Source organism: Saccopteryx bilineata, chromosome 4, assembly GCF_036850765.1.
Source record: "Saccopteryx bilineata isolate mSacBil1 chromosome 4, mSacBil1_pri_phased_curated, whole genome shotgun sequence".
In the NCBI taxonomy this organism is placed as follows: Eukaryota; Metazoa; Chordata; class Mammalia; order Chiroptera; family Emballonuridae; genus Saccopteryx; species Saccopteryx bilineata.
This window is the reverse complement of record NC_089493.1, coordinates 245,616,916-245,639,873: the sequence shown is the minus strand read 5'-3', so window position 1 is coordinate 245,639,873 and position 22,958 is coordinate 245,616,916. Positions and strand designations below refer to the sequence as shown.

The 22,958-nt window shown below is 39.6% G+C and overlaps 1 protein-coding gene across 3 annotated transcripts in view; it reads right to left on the bottom strand.

Moving 5' to 3' along the window:
- The window catches only part of COMMD10 (COMM domain containing 10), a 215,464-nt gene extending 193,312 nt beyond the window's left edge, over positions 1-22,152 (bottom strand). For 2 of the 3 annotated variants that reach the window (XM_066274118.1, XM_066274119.1), the window contains exons 1-4: positions 22,041-22,152; positions 20,676-20,766; positions 13,162-13,272; positions 10,883-11,038 (exon numbers count right to left, since the gene is read on the bottom strand). In XM_066274118.1, coding sequence (XP_066130215.1) covers positions 10,883-11,038; positions 13,162-13,272; positions 20,676-20,766; positions 22,041-22,081 — 399 coding nt within the window. In that variant the 5' untranslated portion in view covers positions 22,082-22,152. Of the gene's footprint in view, positions 1-6,108; positions 6,680-10,882; positions 11,039-13,161; positions 13,273-20,675; positions 20,767-22,040 lie in introns of those variants that run through there. The other variant, XM_066274120.1, reaches the window with a different exon arrangement.
- Between the last annotated feature and the right edge of the window lie 806 nt (positions 22,153-22,958).

The window sequence follows — 22,958 nt, the reverse complement described above, 5'->3', positions numbered from 1 at the left end:
AAAGGTAAGCCACAGACTGAGAAAATATTCAAAATACATATACCTGACACAGCACTTGTAAATAAACATGTAAAGAGTTCTTACCACTCAATAATAAGACAAATCTATACAAAAATGGGCAAAGATTTGAATACATAGTTCACAAAAGAAATTTACAAGTGGCCAAAAAACACATAAAATAATGTTCAATATCGTTATGTTCAATATCCTTACACACATTAGAATGGCTAAGATTTCAAAGACTGGCAATACCAAGTGCTGGCCAAGATGTAAAAAAACTGCTGGTTAGAATGTAAAATAGTATGAACACTTTTGAAAACTAGAATTTTCTTATAAATACACCTACCCCACAACCCTGTCAATCCACCCCTAAGTATTTCCCAAGAGAAATTAAAACATATGTACATACAAAGATGTGTATGTAAATGTTAATAAATTTGTTCAAAATAGTCTCAAACTGGAAATAGCCCAAATATCCATCAATGTGAATGGATAAACAAATTGTGGTACATCCTTATGAGAAAATACTACCCAACAATAAAAAAAAAGAGCAAACTATTAATACATGTAACAACATGGATAAATATCAAAATCATAGTCACTGAAAGAAATCAGGCCAAAAAAAGTACATCTGTATGATCTCATTTTTAGAAAACCCTAGAAAATGCAATCTATAGTGACAGAAAGCAGATCTTGGGATCAGGGTTAGGAGAGGAAGGGACTGCCAAGGGGCGTGAGAAAACTTTTTAGGGTGATGAATGTGCTGCATCTTGATTATGGTAGTGCTCACATGAGTATACAACTATCAAAATTCATCAAAGTGTACAATTTAAAAGAATATTTATTATACTATGTAAATTATAATTACATAACATTATTTTTTTAAAGATAAATATACTCAAGGCTGTAACAGAAGAATGTGTAAATATAATGGGAAAATACTTTCAGCTGTCTGCTACTAATCACCTTCTTCACTATTCTCTAGTCATTGGCAAGAACTGAAGGCAATAAGCCTCCAAGGACCAAGCCACACTTCTTGCCTCCTAGAGAAAGAATCTTCTGTGACATTTATAAGTATTTAAAGACAATGTCAGGATCTCAGAGATGTCCATTATGCAATACAGTATCCACCTTATACAGATGGTGTAATTACCATATACTGTAGCACATGGCTGCAAATAAACTTCTTTAGTCAATACTGGAGTTATCCTGCACCCAGATGACTGCCCACCTCCACAAAGCACACTGTACAAATCACACTGCGTAGGGCTACCCATAAGGCAGTGTCCAGAGGACCTCAAAAATCCAAAAGTAACTGAACCACTGTCATTCTTTAATGTTGCTGCCACTATAAATCCTAAGAGGTACAAATGCTTGATTACTAGTATCATAAATTAGGGAAACTTCCTAAGGGATACCCTCAACTTTATATGCCACAAAAGTCAACATCATCTCACTGCTAGGGTAGCACTTAATTGTACTCCTTGACCAAGGGACTTGGCCAAAATACCTCATCATGGTCTTCATATCCAATTTGTAAGGTACTGAGGGGAAATATCAATAAATCAGCCTTCAAACCTTTTGCCACCTCGCTACATACCAAGAATATATGAAAATAATCATACAAGTCTGAGGACATTGAAAAGTAATTCAACTAATGCTCTCACATTTGGCAGCACTCTGGAAAGGTACATCAAAGTTATTTAGCAAGTACACAGCTTTGAATACTATGATATAATAAGAGTAATCTTGCTAATAGCACAGTTCTTTGGCATTAGTAAAATCTTTATTTAATTTGTTAATGGTTCTGGTTTTAGCTAATTATTTATGAAGCAGAGAACACATTCCTGTTTCAAATAAAATTGACCAAGGGTTTCTCAGACCTTAAAGCTCTTTAAATTGATTGCTCATCAACAGCTAATGCTGTCATTTTTTTTCCTAGAGAATTTATTTCAAGTTAAAGCAATTCTCTCTATATTCCTACTTTTAAAGAGGAAAAACTATAAATGATTGAATCTAATATACCAGCAAAACTCAAGAGTCCTGATAAAGATGAAGCACAAAAGACTTCAAGTGCAACCAAAATAAAAAAAATAAACTAGAAAATACAAAAAATAAACCATACCTTCCTCTCTTTACTGGTCTTTTCTCTACCAATAAATACAAGTATCCCCTTTATGAAAAAACCTAAGAGACTGAGCTTCAAATAGCACAATTTATAAAGCACAGATATTTATTCATTCAACAGTCATTTTTGAGAATTCACTATGTCCCAAGGGCCATTTAAAGCAATGAGAATACACAGTAGTGATCAAAACAGACAAAAATTCTTGCTTGTGGAGTTTATAGTTTAGTAGTAGAGACAAACAACAACAACAAAAAAAAATAAGTAAAATATCATATATAGCAGGTCAGATAACAAATGTTATGGAGAAAAAGAAGAAAGAAAGTACCACAGATGTGAGGACACTTTTCCTTAGGATAATCAGGGCAAGACTCACTAATCATTGTGACATCTAAACACATTGCTAAAGAAGACCAGCCACATGAAAATCCAGGTAAAGAACTTCAGAGGTAAAGAGATTCAGGTATTCAAACTGAGCCAGGAATAGGATGACAAGAAGTGAAGGATTGTAAAGAAGATACATAGTGGGTCTGACCAGGCAGTGGTACAGTGGATAGAACGTTGGACTGGGATGCAGAGGACCCAGGTTCAAAACCCCAAGGTCACCAGCTTGAGCACGGGCTCATTTGGTTTGAGCAAGGCTCACCAGCTTGAGCCCAAGTTCGCTGGCTTGAGCAAGGAGTCACTTGCTCTGCTGTAGCCCACCCCACCCCCCTGCCCCAGTCAAAGCACATATGAGAAAGCAATCAATGAAGAACTAAGGTGCCACAACAAAGAATTGATGCTTCTCATCTCTTTCCCTTCTTGTCTGTCCCTCTCTCTGTCTCCATCACACATACACAAAAAGAAAGAAAGAAAGAAAGAAAGAAAGAAAGAAAGAAAGAAAGAAAGAAAGAAAGAAAGAAAGAAAGAAAGAAAGAAAGAAAGAAAGAACATAGTGGACCAAGGGAGATTATACATCATGCAAGGCCTTAAAGGCAATTAAAATTGCAAGGCACATGGAAAGCCTTTAGTAGAATTGGAGCAGAGAAGGAATAAAATAAGATTTAACAATCGAAAGGAATCACTTTTAGAGTTCCTAATCTGGTGATGATAGGAAGTAGTTCATTTTAACCTTCTTGCAAATAAAAATTATAGCCTCTAGACAAATATTTTTAAAACAATAATTTGAAGGCATAGTAGAATGACTAAATTCTCCAAGCAAGGAATTTGATTCACAAAAGAAGAAAAGCCATGCAAGGTGAAAGATTCACATTAAAATGTATTTTCCAGGCCCTGGCCAGTTGGCTCAGTGGTAGAGCGTTGCCCCAGAGCATGGATGTCCTGGGTTCAATTCCCAATCAGGGCACACAGGAGAAGGGCTTGTCTGCTTCTCCACCCCTCCCCTTCTTGCTTTTCTCTCTCTCTCTCTTCCCTTCCTGCAACCATAGCTCAATTGGAGGGAGGTGGCCCCAGGCGCTGAGGATGGTTCCACGAACTCTGCCTCAGGTGCTAAGAACTTGGTTGATGATCAATGGAAAAATACCCAGATGGGCAGAGCATCACCCCCTAGTGGGCTTGCCAACTGGATCCTGGTCAGAGCACATGCAGGAATCTGTCTCTGCCTCTCCTCCCCTCATTGAATTAAAAAAAAAAAAAAAAGTTTTTTCCCAATCCATGCAGCATTGGGTGGCTAAAACAGAAATAGAAAGCCTCAGATTTGGCTTGTGCGGTCAGCAATCCCTTTCCTAGATTTTTACCCAAAAGAAATAAAAACATATGCCCACAGAAAAACTTGTACACAAATGTTTATAGCATCTTTTATTTATAATAGCCAGAAACTGGAAACAACCCAAATGACCATCTACGAAAGTATTGAGTACATTAATTATAGTTTTTCATACTATAGAGTACTACTCAGCAACAAAAGAACTACCAACACAAGGGCTTGACCAGTGGTGGCGCAGTGGACAGAGCATCAACCTCAAACACAGAGGTTCTAGGTTCGAAACCCTGAGGTTGCCAGGTTGAACACGAGATCATAGACATGATCCCATGTTCTCTAGCTTCAGCCCAAAGGTCACTAGCTTGAGCCTAAAGGTTGCTGGCTTGAACAAAGGGTCACAGGCTTGGCTGGAGCCCCCAGTCAAGGCACGTATGAGAGATAATCAATGAACAACTCAAGTGATGCAACTATAATGTGATGCTTCTCATCTCTCTCCCTTCCTGTCTTTCTCTCTAAAAAAAAAAAAAAAAATCAATACAAAGAGCAACATGACCATATAACACTGGGGAACAAAATTTTAGTTGCATCCACAAAAACACTTGTTCTTACCTAATTCAAGTGTGCTAATTTCAAATCTGACATTAGTTTTTCTCTGTAAGCTACAGTTTTTTTTGCAGTTCAAGATTTTATGTTTCCATCTTTTTTTGTTTGTTTGTTTGTTTTTGGTTTTTTTTTGTATTTTTCTGAAGCTGGAAACGGGGAGGCAGTCAGACTCCTGCATGCACCCGACCGGGATCCACCCGGCACGCCCACCAGGGGGCGATGCTCTGCCCATCCGGGGCGTCACTCTGTTGCGACCAGAGCCACTCTAGCGCCTGGGGCAGAGGCCAAGGAGCCATCCCCAGCGTCCGGGCCATATTTTGCTCCAATGGAGCCTCGGCTGTGGGAGAGGAAGAGAGAGACAGAGAGGAAGGAGAGGGGGAGGGGTGGAGAAGCAGATGGGAGCCTCTCCTGTGTGCCCTGGCCGGGAATCGAACCCGGGACTTCCGCAAGCCAGGCCAATGCTCTACCACTGAACCAACCGGCCAGGGCTATGTTTCCATTTTACTGTAAAATTTTTAACATTTAGTTTAACATAATGAAGTAGCATGTCTTCTTGGGCATCATCTTTGTGAAAATATAATAATTTATATAATGCAGTAAATATACTAATACACTAAAAGATATGATTGGATCCGAATTTGTCTACAATTTCAAAACAGAATATATTAAAACACTTATTTTAATCATAAAATTTGTGCAAAACTTATTTAAATTCTATTCAGGCAAAAATTTGCGTTTGTAGCCTGACCTGTGGTGGCGCAATGGATAAAGCGTCAACCTGGAAATGCTGAGGTCGCCAGTTCGAAACCTTGGACTTGCCTGGTCAAGGCACATGTGGGAGTTGATGCTTCCAGCTCCTCCTCCCTTCTCTCTCTCTGTCTCTTTCTCTCTTTCTCTCTGTCTCTCCCTCTCCTCTCTAAAATGGATAAATAAAAAATTTGCGTTTGTAGCTCTTGCGTTTGTGTACTTGTTGAGGACAATCTCATTTGATGCTCCAGCAGTAGTCTGCTCATCACTAACAGCTCCAAGATTTTCAGGAAACTTATCAAGGTGACTGTTCAGAAAGTGAATCTTAACGCTCATGTTACATCCAATATCGCAGAAAGCCAACAGCATCCTTTGAACCAGAAGTTCATAGTTTTCTGCTTTTTTGTTGCCAAGGAAGTTCTTTGTAACTGCCACAAAGACTGCCATGCTGCTTTCTCCTCCTTATTCATCTTTCTGGCAAATTGTTCGTCACATATGAGGGTTCAAATTTGAGGTCCATCGAATACTCCTGCTTTTATCTTCTCAAAAGACAAGGCAGGAAAAACAGAAATAATATGTTGAAAGCATTCACTTTCTCTATTCAAAGCCTGAACAAACTGCTTCATTAAGCCAAGTTTGACGTGAAGTGGGGGAAAAATGATCCTGTCTCGATTAACTACAGGTTCATTCACAATATTTTGCATCCCTACTTCCAGAGCTTCACATTTCAGCCACTCCTTCTGTGTCCAGTGTTTCTCCCAAGCTCGGCTGTCCCACAAACACAGAAAGCAAGGATACTTCGTGAAACCTCTCTGTTGTCCTAGCAGGAAATTTACCATTTTAAGATCCATACAAATGATCCAGTTATGCTCCTCATACTTCAGAAACTCGAGGACAATTTTTATGTCATTCTTACTAAGTCATTCAATTCAGGTTGGCTAAACTGCTGAGGGGTTAATGACTACTTGACATCAGAAGAAGTCCCTTCAGATTCTACAACCATTTCCTCATGCATCTTATCAAAATATACTTGATCACCATGTTCACTTTTTTCATCCTTAGAAGAAATAAAACCATTGAAAACTGGAACCGGAGAGTCTCAGAGTGTGGGATAGGTCGTATTGCTGAAGGAATATTAGGATATACAATCATGTGCCATTTTTTCTTGCCGATGTCCTTTGTATGGATCAGACAGAAATAACAGTCACTGCTGTGGGCCTTAGGCTCATGCCAAACCATGGGAATACCAAAAGGCATTCCTTTGCGTTTTCCTTTTGTCCAGTCACAAAGTATTTCCTCACAATTATGACACACAATATGAGGAGCCCAATTCTTGTCTTGATCGCCAAGGGGAACTTGAAAATAGGCAATATATGTACGTGTCACAAATGATGAAACATTGCACCTTTGATGTTGAAGTATGTAACAGCCACATATATAACAGAAGGTGTCAGGACTATTCTTACATTTACGTCTACTTGAAGAAGCCATGATTCAATCTTAAAACAAAATAACAGAGTGTTTTCATCAGATAATAATTTTTTACATTTAAAAGCAACAACAATTATGTAAAAGTGATGTTTGTAAAACATTAATTGCCTTGTGGTTATGTTCAATCCAAGAGTCGTTGCCCTCTAACTCCAAATGAAAAACCAATGCATGCCATTAACTGTAACAAAAAAATTAAAACTGAATAAAAACTAGAGCATGCACTAAAAAACGAATTTCAGATTTGGAATCAGCAATGCAGAAATATATAGAAACAGTTCTAAAACCTCATGCAACAAAAAATGAAAAAAAAAATTGTTCCCCAGTGTAATATATATGCATGCTGAGGGCCATCAGCCAGACACATTTATCTGAGTTCATTTATATTAAGTCCAGGAACAGGCAAAGCCAATCTATGATGATGAAACTGGGCACTTTCCAGGTTATGAAAATATTCTCTGTTTTGTTATGGATAATAATTAAATGGGTGTACATTCTAAAACTCATCAAACTGAACACAAAAGTCTCTGCATTTTACTGCAGGTAAATTATATTTCAACAAAAAGTAGTAAATAAATATAGAACCACTTAAGCCTCACAAACATTTATACTCTGTTAATTCCAGCACCTGGAAAAACTGTCTTTTACTTGATTCATAACATGCTAATAACTAAAGTAATAAAAGAGGCAAAAATTTTAGTTGTATGTGGATACAATTTGAATAAAATACATTTCCTATAAATGCAAAAATAATGTTAAGAAGCATTTAAATGTCAAATCCAAATTTCTAATTTCTTGTATTCTATATAAAATACAGGTATTTAGCAACTAATGAAGCAAACAATAAGTTGTACTTAATAAGTTAATCTCATGCTGGCTTTAAAGAGGATATTTTAGAATACTGTTTTAAGACCATTATTATCTTAGGAACATTAGCCATCCATATTTTAAAATATTTTTATTTATTGATGAGAGAGAGAGAGAAAAAATCAGTTTGTTCTTCCACTTATTTATGATTTGCATTCATTGATTGATTCTTATATGTGCCCTGACTGGGATCGAACTTGCAAATTTTGCATATCAGGACAATGCTGTAACCCGCCCAGGACAGCCATCCATTTTTGTTTTGTTTTTGTATTTTTCTGAAGTTGGAAATGGGGAGGCAGTCAGACCGACTCCCGCATGTGCCCGACCAGGATCCACCCAGCATGCCCACCAGGGGGAGATGCTCTGCCCATGTGGAGCATCACTCTGCCGCAACCAGAGCCATTCTAGCGCCTGAGTCAGAGGCCACAGAGCCATCCTCAGGGCCCGAGCCAACTTTTCTCCAATGGAGCCTTGGCTGCGGGAGAGAAAGAGAGAGACAGAGAGGAAGGAGAGGGGGAGGGGTGGAGAAGCAGATGGGCGCTTCTCCTGTGTGTCCTGGCCGGGAATCGAACCCGGGACTCCTGCACGCCAGGCCAACACTCTACCACTGAGCCAACTGGCCAGGATGACAGCCATCCATTTTTAAAAGTAGGTTTCTCAAGAATCTACGGAATAATATGATGAAATTTCACTATATAATGAAATGAGTAGATATGAATAAATTTCCCATGTGACTGGTAAAGTTAAGAATACTCTTAACAGGAGAAAATCATATTAATTAACACATTTTGAACATTCAAAACAGCTATAACTTTCAAATTTATATTTTAAAACTCCCTAACAAACATATAAATGCATTTTAAGAAAAGGAATCAGTGCATGTAGTCTTTAAAGAGCTGGTTACTCAGAGTGCTTAAATATGCCTTATACATATTTCTCATATTCACATCAAGTACTAAGGATTTAAGTTAACTTAGAAATATAAAAATCTTTTAGAAAAAAACATTATATAAAAAGAATACAATTTTCCTTAAGATCTCAGGAAAAAAAATATATATGTCAATAAAATATATGACATATAAGTCTGTACATTTAGTTTAGTAAAAATATATGTTAAAAAAACCATAAAGAGAATTTCAGGAGTAAAATTAAATACAGTATTGAAGTTCTGTAAAGAGCATTCATAATTTAGTAACTGTCATAATCACACAAGTATTATAATAAAAATCAAACAGAAAACACTTTTACAATAACATTGCTGACAGAGTCAACACTGATAAAAAAACAAAAGAGAAGAATACAAATTACTGTATTTTTTGCTCCATAAGACACACTTTTCTTCCCCAAAAGTGGAGGGGAAAATGCCCGTGCGTCTTATGGAGCGAATGTTCATTTATTTTAGCTGCTGCGGGTTCCCAGACTAGAAGAGTATTTGAACATTAAAGTCTCTTCTCATTTGTTAATAACAGTGCTAATGGTTGTTAATACTGCTGTTGAGTTTACATTGTTGAAATATTATTGTGGTATATTTTATTAAATATTTTAACACACCATTTGGTTCAGAATATTTTTTTTCTTATTTTCCTCCTTAAAACCTTAGGTGCTTCTTGTGGTCAGGTGCATCTTATGGAGCGAAAAATACGGTAAGTGGTAGTGACATTACAGTTTCAAGTCTCCAAAGATATTAAGATAAAATATATATTTTTTAAAAAGAGAGTGAGACGAGATAAAATTTAAAAATCCTTTTTAATCATATCCTGCAAAGAAAGCTATCACTAAGATTAATTTTCAAATAATAAAAAACAAAAAAACGTGTTTTTAAATTTTGAATTAAAAATAAGCACCTGTTGGCTCAGTGGTAGAGCATTGGCCTGGTGTGTGGATGTCCTGGGTTCAATTTCTGGCCAGGGTAGCCTGACCAGGTGGTGGCGCAGTAGATAGAGCGTCGGACTAGGATGCAGAAGACCCAGGTTCGAGACCCCGAGGTCGCCAGCTTGAATGTGGACTCATCTGGTTTGAGCAAAGCTCACCAGCTTGGACCCAAGGTTACTGGCTCAAGCAAGGGGTTAGTCTGCTGAAGGCCCACGGTCAAGGCACATATGAGAAAGCAATCAATGAACAACTAAGGTGTCACAACGAAAAATTGATGATTGATGCTTCTTATCTATCAGCGTTCCCGTCTGTCTGTCCCTATCTATCCCTCTCTCTCTGACTCTCTCTGTCTCTGAAAACAAAAATTAAATTAAATTTAAAAAAAAATTTCTGGCCAGGGTACACAGGAGAAGCACCCATCTGCTTCTCCACCCCTCCCCCTCTCCTTCCTCTCTGTCTCTCTCTTCCCCTCCTGCAGTCAAGGCTCCATTGGAGCAAAGTTGGCCTGGGCACTGAGGACAGCTCCATGGCTTCCGCCTCAGGTGCTAAAATGGCTCCAGTTGCAAATGAGCAATGCCCCAGATGGGCAGAGCATTGCCCCCTAGTGGGTATGCCGGGTGGATCCCAGTCAGGCACATGCAGGAGTGTCTGTCTGCCTCCCCACTTCTCACTTCAAGAAAATATTTTAAAAAATAAATTTATTTGATTTTTTCAAATAAATTTTGTTGATTTTTTCAGCTATTATTTAATTGAATCTGACTCAGCCAAATTATAGTAAATGTTACATATACGTACATAGTTAAAAGAATAACCAATCTAGCCCTGGCTGGTTGGCTCAGTCATAGAGCATCGGCCCAGAATGTGGAAGTCCCAGGTTCAATTCCCGGTCAGGGGACACAGGTGAAGTGCCCATCTGTTTTGCCATCCCTTCCCTTCTCGCTTCTCTATCTTTCCCTCCTGCAGCTATGGCTCAAATGGTTCAAACAAAGCTGGCCTCGGGTGCTGAGGATGATGAGGATGATGACTCCATGGCTTCACCTCAGGCACTAAAACAGTGTAGTTGCTGAGCAACGGAACAGCCCAGACAGGCAGAGCATCGCCTGGTAGGGGGTCATCCAGGTGGATCCTGGTCGGGGCACGTGCAGGAATCTGTCTCTGCCTCCCTGTGTCTCACATGCTAAAAAAAATCAAAATATATAAAAAGGATAACGAGTCCTATCCAAAGCCTCAGGGGAAAAATAGACTTTCATTCTTAGTCTTAGATTATAGAAGCATACTTTAAACTGCAAATTAAAATTAAATCACATTGTGGTAGCCAATACGTATGGAAATAACTTTATAGGAATATTGTCTATATACTTTCTTGTGCCTGACTCTACCTTTCAACAAAATATTATCACTTTAAGAGCTCTTCAGGTATTATAATCCATGCCATACACTACTGAAAAATATCTTTGGTGTAACAGAACCAATACCTTGTGGGGAGCAAGAATCCTCTGCCTGAATTTTTCAACTGTTTCTTGACCCATGGAAGACCAAGCATTGACAAATGCTTCTGCTTTGTCTTGTCTGAGGTGAATGTTCTCTAACTGCTGCTGCAGAGCTGCTGGCTTCACATTGTGATACACTGCCTGTTAAGGAGAAAAAAATTACATGTCTCTAATGTTCCTAAAGAGACACTAATCTATAATAAGATACAATATTAATGGTAAATAATTTAAATCAAAGTAATATTTTATATTTCTCTTGCACAATTTTTTTTTATTATTTTACAAATGATATACTATTGCAAGGGCTGAAAGATTCAGGATTAAGTGGCCAAAATTATTCAGGCTTATTTTTTTCAGTTTTGCCTGTGGTTTAAGTAACCCTAACTTCACCCAACAGAAAAGCTTCTTTGCTGTAGCTATGTCAATGGATCCTAATTAAAATTTCATTCATTCCCTGGGTTCTCCCACCGCCCCGCCCCTATCGCAGGTCCAAGGAGCATGGGCAGCAAGGGAAGACAGCAGCCGGCAGCCCAAGCGTGTGAAGGTTCTTGGTGCGCCCCGCCCGCCTGCCACGGTGCCCGGGGAAGGTCAGCTCTGCGGAGGGCGCAGCGAGGTTGTCAGCTAAACTTGTTTCTGCTAAAGTGGAAACGAAGCCAAAAAAGGCAGCAGGAGAGGATAAATATGCAGACAAAAAGAAAAGGACAAGGAAAGGGGCAAGGGGAGCACAGGGAAAGCGAGCGCAAGCAGCTAACCAGGAACCTAAAGGTCTTCCTGTGGAGAGCGGAGAATCTAAACCCAAAGAGTCCAGCTCGGACCAAGCAGGAGAAGAACCGGAAGAAGGATGCAATGGTTTTGTCTCCTAACAAAATTTTCCAAGAAGCACTTTCTCAAAACCACCTTCCCTGACCAACTTCCTAGATAATACATAATAAAATATTATAAAATTTTTAACAGTGATGTCTTTTTATTATGTATATTATTCTGAAACAACTTACCCATAAACCCCACGCTGCTCTGTCTTATTTGATTATCCTTTTCCTCTACTGAAGGCCCACCAAGGACAGTCAACTTTATGATCTGTAATCTGCACAAGGTATGCAGTAGGTGCCTGGCAGCTTGTCCTTTTAACAGTATCTGTTATTAGAATGCTTATGAAGCTACAGTACCATCTAAAGTTTAATTTCATTAATATTTTATCAGTCAACAGGAATTTACTGAGAATCTATTTTAAGTTCAGCAATGCGCTAGGTTTATATAACCTGTACACAGACACACATACACACACACACACACACACAAAGATCCTGCCCTCCCTTAAAGAAAAAACTTAGTGAAGAAAATACCATAGTCCCCCATGTATAAGACGCACCCTTTTTTGAAAAATTTGGGGTCTAAAAACTGGGTGTGTCTTATACAGTGGTTGTAGCGTTTTAAATGCCACAGACGGAACTGAGGACGAGGTAATATATGAAGACAGTGATTCGTCATCAGACAGATGAAGACAAGCTAATGAATAGAGAAGTTTTGACAGTAATAAGGAGTTGTATGAATTTTATGATGGATAAAACTTGAGTTCAATAACTTTATGTAATACTTTTTTTTTCAAATTTGGACCCCAGAATTAAGGTGCATCTTATACATGGGGAAATGTGGTATCACTGACACCATGAAATAATAAAAGACTAACAATTTGCTCTACTATGATCAGCCAAAGATAATAAGGGGAGGACTGCAAGTATAAAGGGTCAAGGCTAGAGAGGTTTAAAGGGAATGTACAAAATAAACTGAATTTAGGTTAAAAAAGAGATACAGAAGTACAGCTCAGTAGGAAGAAACAGTATCAAAAGAAGTCCTTTCATAGCTACTTCTTTTCTAATTGTTTATTTATAACCTTAGTCAACTAAATCCCCAAAAATCATTTACTGAATTTTTAAATAAAATGTATTCATTTTTCCAAATTATTATACCAAGTAACAATGACTTAAACCCTTTTATAACTGTCTCGAGTCAATAAAGTCTTGATTCATACTTTCAAACACTTTACTCACTACTTCTCAATGATTAAGACTATTTTGTACAATGTAATACCGTGGGGGGAAAAAAATCATACATCCAAATTCTTTTAAACTTCACTGAAATTACTGATTAAAATATATTCACAGCTTCCATATGCATACTTAAAAAAATAAAATGTTACACATATCATAGCAATATAAACATGTACTGAACAACAATGGTTAGTAAGTTTGTGGCAATAAAAATACCTGTTCTAAAATGAATGATATTGTTTCCAGAACTAGGTGAAGATCTTGTTTCTCTAGAGAAAATGCAGCTTGAAGTTTTTCTTCCTCTTCTTCACTGAAACTGCTTTCAGCCTACAACACAAACAGCAATCCACTAGCACACATTCAGAGATTCAAAACTCAGATACGCAAAAGATGATGCATTTAGTTATAAATGGAATGAGAATTTGAAAGAAAAAGTAAATCCATGGTAAAAGATGCTGCTGTATTTATAAATTTCAGTATCTCAAAATCATAGTACAGTTCAAGGTCTGGATCTTGCCAAATAAAGCTCATTTAAAAAACTATGGAAATGGAAAATAACAGTAAATACCATAACTAATGGACATTTAGTAAAAAAGCTAGAAGGTAAAACCCTAAAATGTTATCAATAATTAATAGTAATTTTCATCTTTACTCAAAATATTTACTATCTATTATGTGCTACTCAGACAGCTCATGTCCTCAGGAATACCAAACTCCAGTTAAAAAGACACATAAAAACAAATAATTATTTAAATAATTTCCATTTTGATGAGTTCTCCAAAACTATGGGTTATTATAAGAGTATTTACACCCTGGCCAGTTGGCTCCATGGACAGAGCGTCAGCCTGGCATATGGATGTCCCAAGTTCAATTCCTGGTCAGGGCACACAAGAGAAGTGACCATCTGCTTCTCTCCCTCTCCCTCTCCCCCTTCTCTCCCTTTGACCCCTCCCAGAGCCAGTGTGGATTGGTTCCAGCATTGGCCTCGGCACTGAGGATAGCCCAGTTGGTCTGAGCAGGTCAGCCTCAGGTGCTAAAATTAGCTCAGTTGATTCAAGTATCAGCCCCAGACAGGGGTTTCCAGGTGGATCCCAATTGGGTTGAATGCAGGAGTCTGTTTCACTATCTCCCCTCCTCTCACTTAAAAAAAAAAAGAGTATTTGTAAAGCAGTAAATTGTCTTTTTTATAATTTCCATGTTTTCTAAAACTTAAACACTACAAAATTACTTTTATACGCAATACTCAAAATACTAGTCTGAGTATAACCTCTGACTAGTCTCCTCTCTTTCACTTCCAAAATAATTTCCTGACATAAAGATACTGGTTTATCAAATATGAAAAATAAACAATATTAAAATGGCTTTTAAGTAAAAATAAATACTTCATGCACACATACTAAAAACAACCTTCTCTATTGCTGCTGCCTCTCCCCAAGAGCAAAATGGAAAAGTTTCAGAAGGTCCACGAGTCCCTGCCTTGACAGCTTAGGATGATGTACAACTGAAGCCTCTTTAGAACTCTAACTGGCATATTTGTTTTGTTTTGTTTTGTTTTGTTTGGAGCTAGTCATAAGAATTCCAGTCTCTACTACCTGTTCTATGATGAGAAAAGCGTAAACCTAATTTAGCTAAAATGTCAATGACTCACCTCAGGAGCAATGTTCTGATTTGAAAGTTCCTGAATTTCTGTGACTACCATACATCTTCTTGATATAATGAGTTACAGTGCCAGGTTTTATCAATATGAGAAACATAACAATATTACTTATCTATAATTACTAAACCAAAGATTGCATTAAATTAAATGGATATTTACACTTTAACTTACAAGTTGGTCAATCTGATTCCTTTTAATTTACACCAAATAAGATATTTAACAAAATAAAAATAGTGACTGATCATGTAGAAAAATAAAACTTCAGTGTCCCCAATATGTACAGGGAGCTAAAATTTCTTTAAAAAGAGAGAGATAGCAGGGGATGGGGGGGGGGGGGGGAGAGAGAAAGCAACAAAACGGCTAGTCTCAAGATGCCGAAGGCCTTATATTAACACAGTAGTTTGGAGTGAAAGGAGACAAGGGAACATTTATATGCCTCCATCCACTGGAAATCAGGCATGCAGCCTTAAAATAAAAATAAAGAGAATCTTAAAATGAGTGAGCAGAAGAGCACACAGAGAATACAGCTATACAACAAAGTTTCAGATACATATTGAACCTCTTGCACCAAAATTTCTGGGAGAAGCTCCTCTATTTGTTTTCACAGAGCAGCAGTTTGACTTCTTTCTACCAACAGCAGCCCACACATATCTGGGCATTAAAGAGAAGAGAGAGGAGATATATTATCCCTTATCCTCTCAAAGGGAGTAAATTAAGGCCCAGGTTTATAAAGTTATAAAGTATCCAAGAAACTTAAAACTTAAAATGGAAAGTGGGATGTTACTTTTTTCTGTATTAAAAGAGCATATGCCATAAACATATACAGGGTTGGACAAAAGTAGTAGGTTTACAGTTTTGAGTACATGAAGCAGAGTTTATTCTTATATTACTATTTAGTAATTTTTGTATTATTTATTATGAACAACCGTAAACCTACTTTTCCCCACCCCTGTATACATAGGAAGAAAGGAAAAACACCACATAAAAAGAATAAGGTAGTGCTATATGTATTGACATGGAAAGAGCTCTGATAAAAGGGAGAAGGAAAGGTAAATAGCAGGGCAATATATACAGTGTGATAACAGTTATATAAAAATACATAACCAGCCTGACCAGGTGGTGGCGCAGTGGATAGATCATCAGATTGGAACACAGAGAACCCAGGTTCAAAACCCCAGGTCTCTGGCTTGAACACAGGCTCATCCGGCTTGAGCACGGGGCTGCTGGCTTGAACGTGGGATCATAGATATAATCCCCATGGTCTCTGGCTTGAGCCCAAAGGTCACTGGCTTGAAGCCCAAGGTCGCTGGCTTGAGGCCAAGGTCACTGGCTTGAGCAAGGGATCACTGGCTCTGCTTCAGCACTGAAAATAGCTTGGTTGCAAGCATGGCCCAAAATGGGCAGAGCATGGGCCCCAGACAAGGATTGCCAGGTGGATCCTGGTTGGGGCACATGCGGGAGTCTTTCTATCTCTCCTCTCCTTATTTAGAAAAGAAGAAAAAAATAAAACTTCATCTTAAACTATTTGGGAAATTTAAAATGTTATATAAAATGCTTGATTTAAGCACTCTTAAGTACTTTAAGGACACACAAAAAAGAAAATTTTTAAATCCATGTTTCCAACCTTTTTTTTTAAGAATTTTTTTCTTAACATGATGATTAGGGAACTAATCTCAAGCCCACATACAGTTGAAATTAGGTAACATTCCTCAGAAAATTATAGAGGTCTTCTATGAAAATAGTATATCAACTAAGTGATTGTGAAGGCAACTAGGTTTTTTTTAAATTTACCAGTTATTTATGTATTAAAGCACTGCAACATTCAATTACTTTATAGTGAAAGCATATCCAGGCTACCATGCCAGGAATCCAGATTGTTGATCTCTCAGAACACAGACATACGACATATGTAGTTACAGTAATATGCTTTGTGTAAGGCCCTAAAATTCCTATGGAGCAAAGTATATGAGTTTTTAATTGCATGAGTAGTGACAATTATTTTTGAAACTCTGAAGCCATAAATGTTTGGGGTTTTTTTTAGCAAGGGAGAGACAATAAGATAGAGAGACAGAGAGAGGGACAGATAAGGACAGACAGACAGGAAGGGAGAGAGATGAGAAGCATCAATTCTTTGTTGTGTCACCTTAGTTGTTCATTGATTGCTTTCTCATACATGCCTTGACTGGGGGGCTGTAGCAGTGAATAACCCCTTGCTCAAGCCAGCGACCTTGGGCTCAAGCCAGCAACCATGGGGCCATATCTATTATCCTACTATCAAGCCAGCAACCCTCTGCTTAAGCTAGTGTGCCCACACTGATGCCTGATGAGCCCACTCAAGCTGGCGACCTCGGGGTTTTGATCCTGGGTCCTCTGCGTCCCAATCTGAGGCTCTATCCACTACGCCACCACCTGGTCAGGCCATAAATGTTTATTTCTAAGTTACCAGCCACGGTATTTGGTCTGACTTCCCTCAGTATTTCCCAATGGAGACTATTAGCATGACGGATGGGACAATTCTCTGTGCAGGACTGTCCTGCACATTACCATGACCAGGAAGAGGGCTAGTTTAAAGAGCACTCCCAGACCTAGTCTATACCTAAGTTGGCTTAGCTTCCCCATGTTTATTCTTACGAGGGATTCCAAGGATCCCATCTGGTCAAACACAGATTATACCTGCCCATAAACTGAGTAAGCTTTGTAAAATCAAAGTGCCAAGCAGCTATCATTTAGAATAGCAACCAAATCCCTGAGTTCCTCATCAATCTACCTGAACCAGGTTTCACTGTTCTAAGGGCTCTGCTTGTCTGAAGGCAAAGGCCAAGCTGACAGGCCAAGAGTAAATAAAAGAAAGCTGGCAGATCCTGAACGTCGCCACAACTTTACTTGATAAGAGCTCTACCACAACGGAAGCCCTTCTGGAAGAATACTCCCTGAAACTGTCCTGGGGAGGGGGGGTGCCGAAAGAAATCGCACCTATCCTTGCAAGACATAGGATTCAAGCACCTCTGTGGAATGTTTTGGCCACTGAGTTACTCTAAGATAAATACTAACTTATTCTCAACTCAAGAGGTAACTGACAGGGTCAAAGACAAACTACACATCACAATTTTGCCTACAAATGTTCCATCCTCTCTCAGTATGAAGAACAAAAGATGTATATAAGTTTTTTTTTACCCATATTGGTTTATACATTAAGAAGGCAGCCACCTACCGGGACAGGAAATCAAAGGAGAACATCTATATAAACCGCCTTCACTGTTTACTTTTAGACTGATTTATAAATTATTTTGTACTCTTTTTTCTGAGGTTTACTGTAATGGATTAAAGAGATGTAATCTGGAACAGACTGCCTTATTTAGCTGTGTGACCTTGGACAAATTATTTAACTGGTCTTTATCTCAGTTTCTTCATAGAGAAAATAAAGATGACTTCCTAAAGTTGCTGTAAGGATTAATTCCAGCATGAGTTAATAATACAAAGCCATTAGAATGGCAGCAGTCACACAGGGAGCAATATAACTGTAAAAAGCAAAATTCTCACAGATGGAATTTAAAAGACTTACATTTGTTTTGTGTTTCTCATGGCAAGGAAAAGAACTAACTCCAAGAATAGTTATTGAGCCTGACCAGGCAGTGGCGCAGTGGATAGAGCGTCGGACTGGGACACGGAGGACCCAGGTTCAAAACCTCAAGGTCACCAGCTTGAGCACAGGTTCATCTGGTTTGAGCAAAGCTCACCAGCTTGAGCCCAAGGTCACTTGTTTGAGCAAAGGGTCACTTGGTCTGCTGTAGCCCCACGGTCAAGGCACATATGAGAAAGCAATCAATGAACAACTAAGGTGCCACAACGAATAACTGATGATTGATGCTTCTCATCTCTTTCCCTTCCTGTCTATCTGTCCCTATCTGTCCCTCTCTCTGACTCTCTCTCTCCATCAAAAAAAAAAAATAGTTATTGATTACTAATTGTATAAGAATCAATGTATCAGATACAGGAAATACAAAGATAAGTAAGACATGCTACTCAAGGTATTCAAGGTCAGAGAAAGACCTTGTAATCATGAAACTAATTCGTACTTATGATGCAGTACTAAAGTGAGATGATAATGACCCAAGTGCTTTTAGAAGCAGAGAAGAGAGAACAACTGCTGATAGTGAGACTATAAAACCCCTGAAAGATGAAAACTAGTTTATTCACTAGGGGGAAGAAGGACATTGCAGGTAAAGCAAAGAGTATATACATACACACACAGTTGGAAAAGTTCACAGCACGTTCTAATAAAAGAGCACATTCCAGTGTGACTGGAGAGCTTGCAAAATGGGGAAAATATGTATAGATCGTGACCATATTATAATGTTATTATAATATGATGTTAAGAATTTTGAACTTTTCCCCACAGAACAATGGAAAACCACTGATGACTTTAATATGATCAATTCTTTTTTTAAGAAAAAAATATTTGGAAAGATAAATGAATTCACATTATGAAGAAAAAATAGGAAGGGACAAACTAGAGCAGGGGTCCCCAAACTTTTTACACAGGGGGCCAGTTCACTGTCCCTCAGGCCATTGGAGGGCCGGACTATAAAAAAAACTATAAACAAATCCCTATGCACACTGCACATATCTTAAAGTAAAAAAAACAAAATAGGGACAAATACAATATTTAAAATAAAGAACAAGTAAATTTAAATCAACAAACTGACCAGTATTTCAATGGGAACTATGGGCCTGCTTTGGCTAATGAGATGGTCAATGTGCTCCTCTCACTGACCACCAATGAAAGAGGTGCTCCTTCCGGAAGTGCAGCGGGGCCGATGGCCTCAGGGGGCCACATGCAGCCCGCGGGCCATAGTTTGGGGACCCCTCAAATAGAGGCTTCAAGAAACCAGTTTGGGCCCTGGCTGGTTGGCTCAGCAGTAGAGCGTTGGCCTGGCGTGCGGGGGACCCGGGTTCGATTCCCGGCCAGGGCACATAGGAGAAGCGCCCATTTGCTTCTCCACCTCCTCCCCTCCTTCCTCTCTGTCTCTCTCTTCCCCTCCCGCAGCCAAGGCTCCATTGGAGCAAAGATGGCCAGGGCGCTGGGGATGGCTCCTTGGCCTCTGCCCCAGGCGCTAGAGTGGCTTTGGTCACGGCAGAGCGATGCCTTGGAGGGGCAGAGCATCCCCTTGGAGGGGCAGAGCATCGCCCCTGGTGGGCGTGCCGGGTGGATCCCGGTTGGTCGGGCGCGTGCGGGAGTCTGTCTGACTGTCTCTCCCCGTTTCCAGCTTCAGAAAAATACAAAAAAAAAAAAAAAAAAAAGAAACCAGTTTGAAGGTAATTACTGTGTCCAAACAAGAGATGGTAAGAATCTGAACTAGGACTATAAGGAGAACTTGGGTTTAAAATACACTTTAGAAGGAGAAAGTGCTCTGGGGTGGGCTCCTGGCCAGGAAAAAAAAAAAGTAAAGAATCCAAATTCTTGTTTAATGGTGATGACTGGCACTTGGCAGAACATTTAACAGATGTTCCATAAACATATGATGGATAGAATTAAAATTTTATAACAGGATAAAAAACGTTAACATAGATTGGTGAGCAAGCAGTGAATTACTAAACTTCAATATGTCCAAAATAACCACACCTTTGAAATAAAAGTGAAAGATTAAATACTGACTGATAGCAATATCATAGAATTATTTTTAAGAGGAAGAAAGAAATCATAAATCAGAATTTTCCCAAAGCATGTTCCAAAGAGCCTCAGTCCCAAAAGAATGTATCATGATAAAACAGTTCCAAGGTCAAACAAATTTGGAAAATTTTGCATAATACATGCATCCTTAAATATTTACTGTAAACACTACCATATAATATACTCTGAAATTTTCCATAATAAAAAAAATTAACTTTAATGAAGGCAGAACTTCCCAAACCTTTGACCATGAAACATTATCAAATTTTCTAGAGACCTAGTGTTTTCAAAGACACTCTCGGAAACACTATACTTCACAAAAAGTTCTTTAGGTAGAAACCATTTCAGCTCAGTGGAATCACAAGAAAATATTACAAGTTATAGAAATACAAAAGTACAAACCTTCAGGTGAAGTTTTTGAAGAATTCGGGCGAGCAATCGTGGAAATCTTCCTATATCTATTTCATTTATCAGCGACACTGCTTTTTTCATGCTAAATAAATTAGTAAAACAAGGTTTTTAAGTGAGCTTTCCAAGTAAGACTGTACTCGCCATACACACAGCTATCTATAACTGCAGCTGTAAGTTTTCATTTCAAAAACTCTGACTGCTTAAAATAAAGAAAAACAGATGATGGCCAGCAAAGGAGGCAGGGCATTTCCAAAAAGATTTCTCCCAAAAGCACTACTGCTGAAAAGATCTATTTAGCAAATTTTCTCTTTCTTTTAGGCAAGGCAAACTACTAGGTCACTAGGAGGTAATCCCCTAGGGATTAAGCCCCTAGGCTTACTTAATTTTATCCAAAATATTTTGAACTTCGTGGATTAGTCTGCGGGCCGCACAAAATTGTTCGGCGGGCCGCGAGTTTGAGACCCCTGATCTAAAGAATGCTGCATCACAGAGAATAGAATTTAGTCCTAAGGACACAGTTGTTTTAAAACTCTGCTTCAATTGTAATAAGTAACTTCATGTGATGAAAACAATTCTATTCCACCAGGTTATTATGGTTTACTGATGTGGTGTGTTGTCACCCCGGGCACTGGTGTGAGGCAAGGAACTGGCTGTCAGAACTCAGTGAAATCAGGAAGATGGAAAAACCTTCTTTAACATTCCTGCACAATCCAGGCGCAAATAAGTTTATTTCCCAACTTCAATTATCTGCCTGTAAATATACTTCAGCACTTTTTCCGCATCCATACACCACCTCACTATGATTTGATTCCCTTTCATTACATGGAGTCATTTTTACTTAAGTAATTTTATTTTAAAAGAGAACTTCGTAACTCACCATAAACAAAAATTAACTAAAAATAAATAAAAACAAAAGCAATGTTACGAAATTCTGACTAGTGTTACCAGCCCCAAACTCCTGGCCTGGAGTGGACTCTGTGTGGATGGAAAGGGCACTGACACGTGCTGGTACTAAAGACCCCGCAGCGCCCACGGGAGCCTTTCTCCCAACCACGTCTGAACCGGAAGGAAGGTGGAAATGGAGTGCCACCCCGCGTTACTCAGCGTTACTCCAGGGAGGCCCGGGCGGCTGGCACTGACCCCCACACCCCCGCACCGACCTCAGCGGCCGGGCGCACGGCAACCCCACGCGGGGGAGCCACCGCGACGGCGGAGGAGCCCACGCCCCGCCCGCTCCCGCCCCGCAACCTGGCAGCCCCGCCCCCCACCCCGACTCGGCCCCGCGGCCGAGCCTGGCGACAGGCAGCAGGGGCGTCCTTGTGCCGACCCCACCTGCGCCACCCCGGGGACGGCTACCTGGGGCTTTCCCGCAGGATCAGTGCCGCGGCCGCCGCCATCCTCAGAGCTCTCTCGCCCAGCCGCTGGCTGTCAGCTGCTCCCAGCCCAGCCAATGGCGCCCCGGCGGACGGGAACCCGGAAGGGCCAAGCTGCTCCGCTGCCTCCCGGGCCTCTCGGTTCCCGCGGACGCGGCTACGGGGTCTTGTCTTGCGGTTGTGGGGGGTCTGACGGCGGGGGAGGGGAGGGATGTCACCGCCCTGCGCCCTGCCTTTTTCACCTGTTCGGAGTTAAGACTGTATGCATTTTAACTTATTTATATTTACTAATTGTAGATACCTGGATATGGATGTGTTCTTATGTATATATGGATGTTATTATGTATGTAGTATGTGTGTATAAGCGTGTACAGTTAGCCGCGCGTGTATATATGCATATTATATACACGTTATACAGGGCGCCACTTGGCGCTTGCCTTGTGTTTAGAGGCACCAGGTGACATTTGTTCAAGGGTATTCCTTGAGCGCCAGAATTTCTGCCCTCTGGGTTTGCCTGCAGCACACGTGGACTGGTATTTGTTGCTCCCTCTTTAGAGTATGGCACTGAGTTAGGTACTGCATGAGTGGAAGAGGTGAAACGCTGCAGACACTACCACTCAGAATCTCACAATGTAGGGCTACAAGAAGGGTTCACATAAGGGGTGGTGTTGGTCAAATAAGTTTTGTAAATATGATGTATATGTTTGCTCACTTATAGTTTGCATTGGGTGTGGGAGACAGGCTGTAAGCAGGCAAGGTCATTATAACCTAAGGCAGGGGTCCCCAAACTTTTTACACAGGGGGCCAGTTCACTGTCCCTCAGACCGTTGGAGGGCCTGACTGTAAAAAAAACTATGAACAAATCCCCATGCACACTGCACATATCTTATTTTAAAGTAAA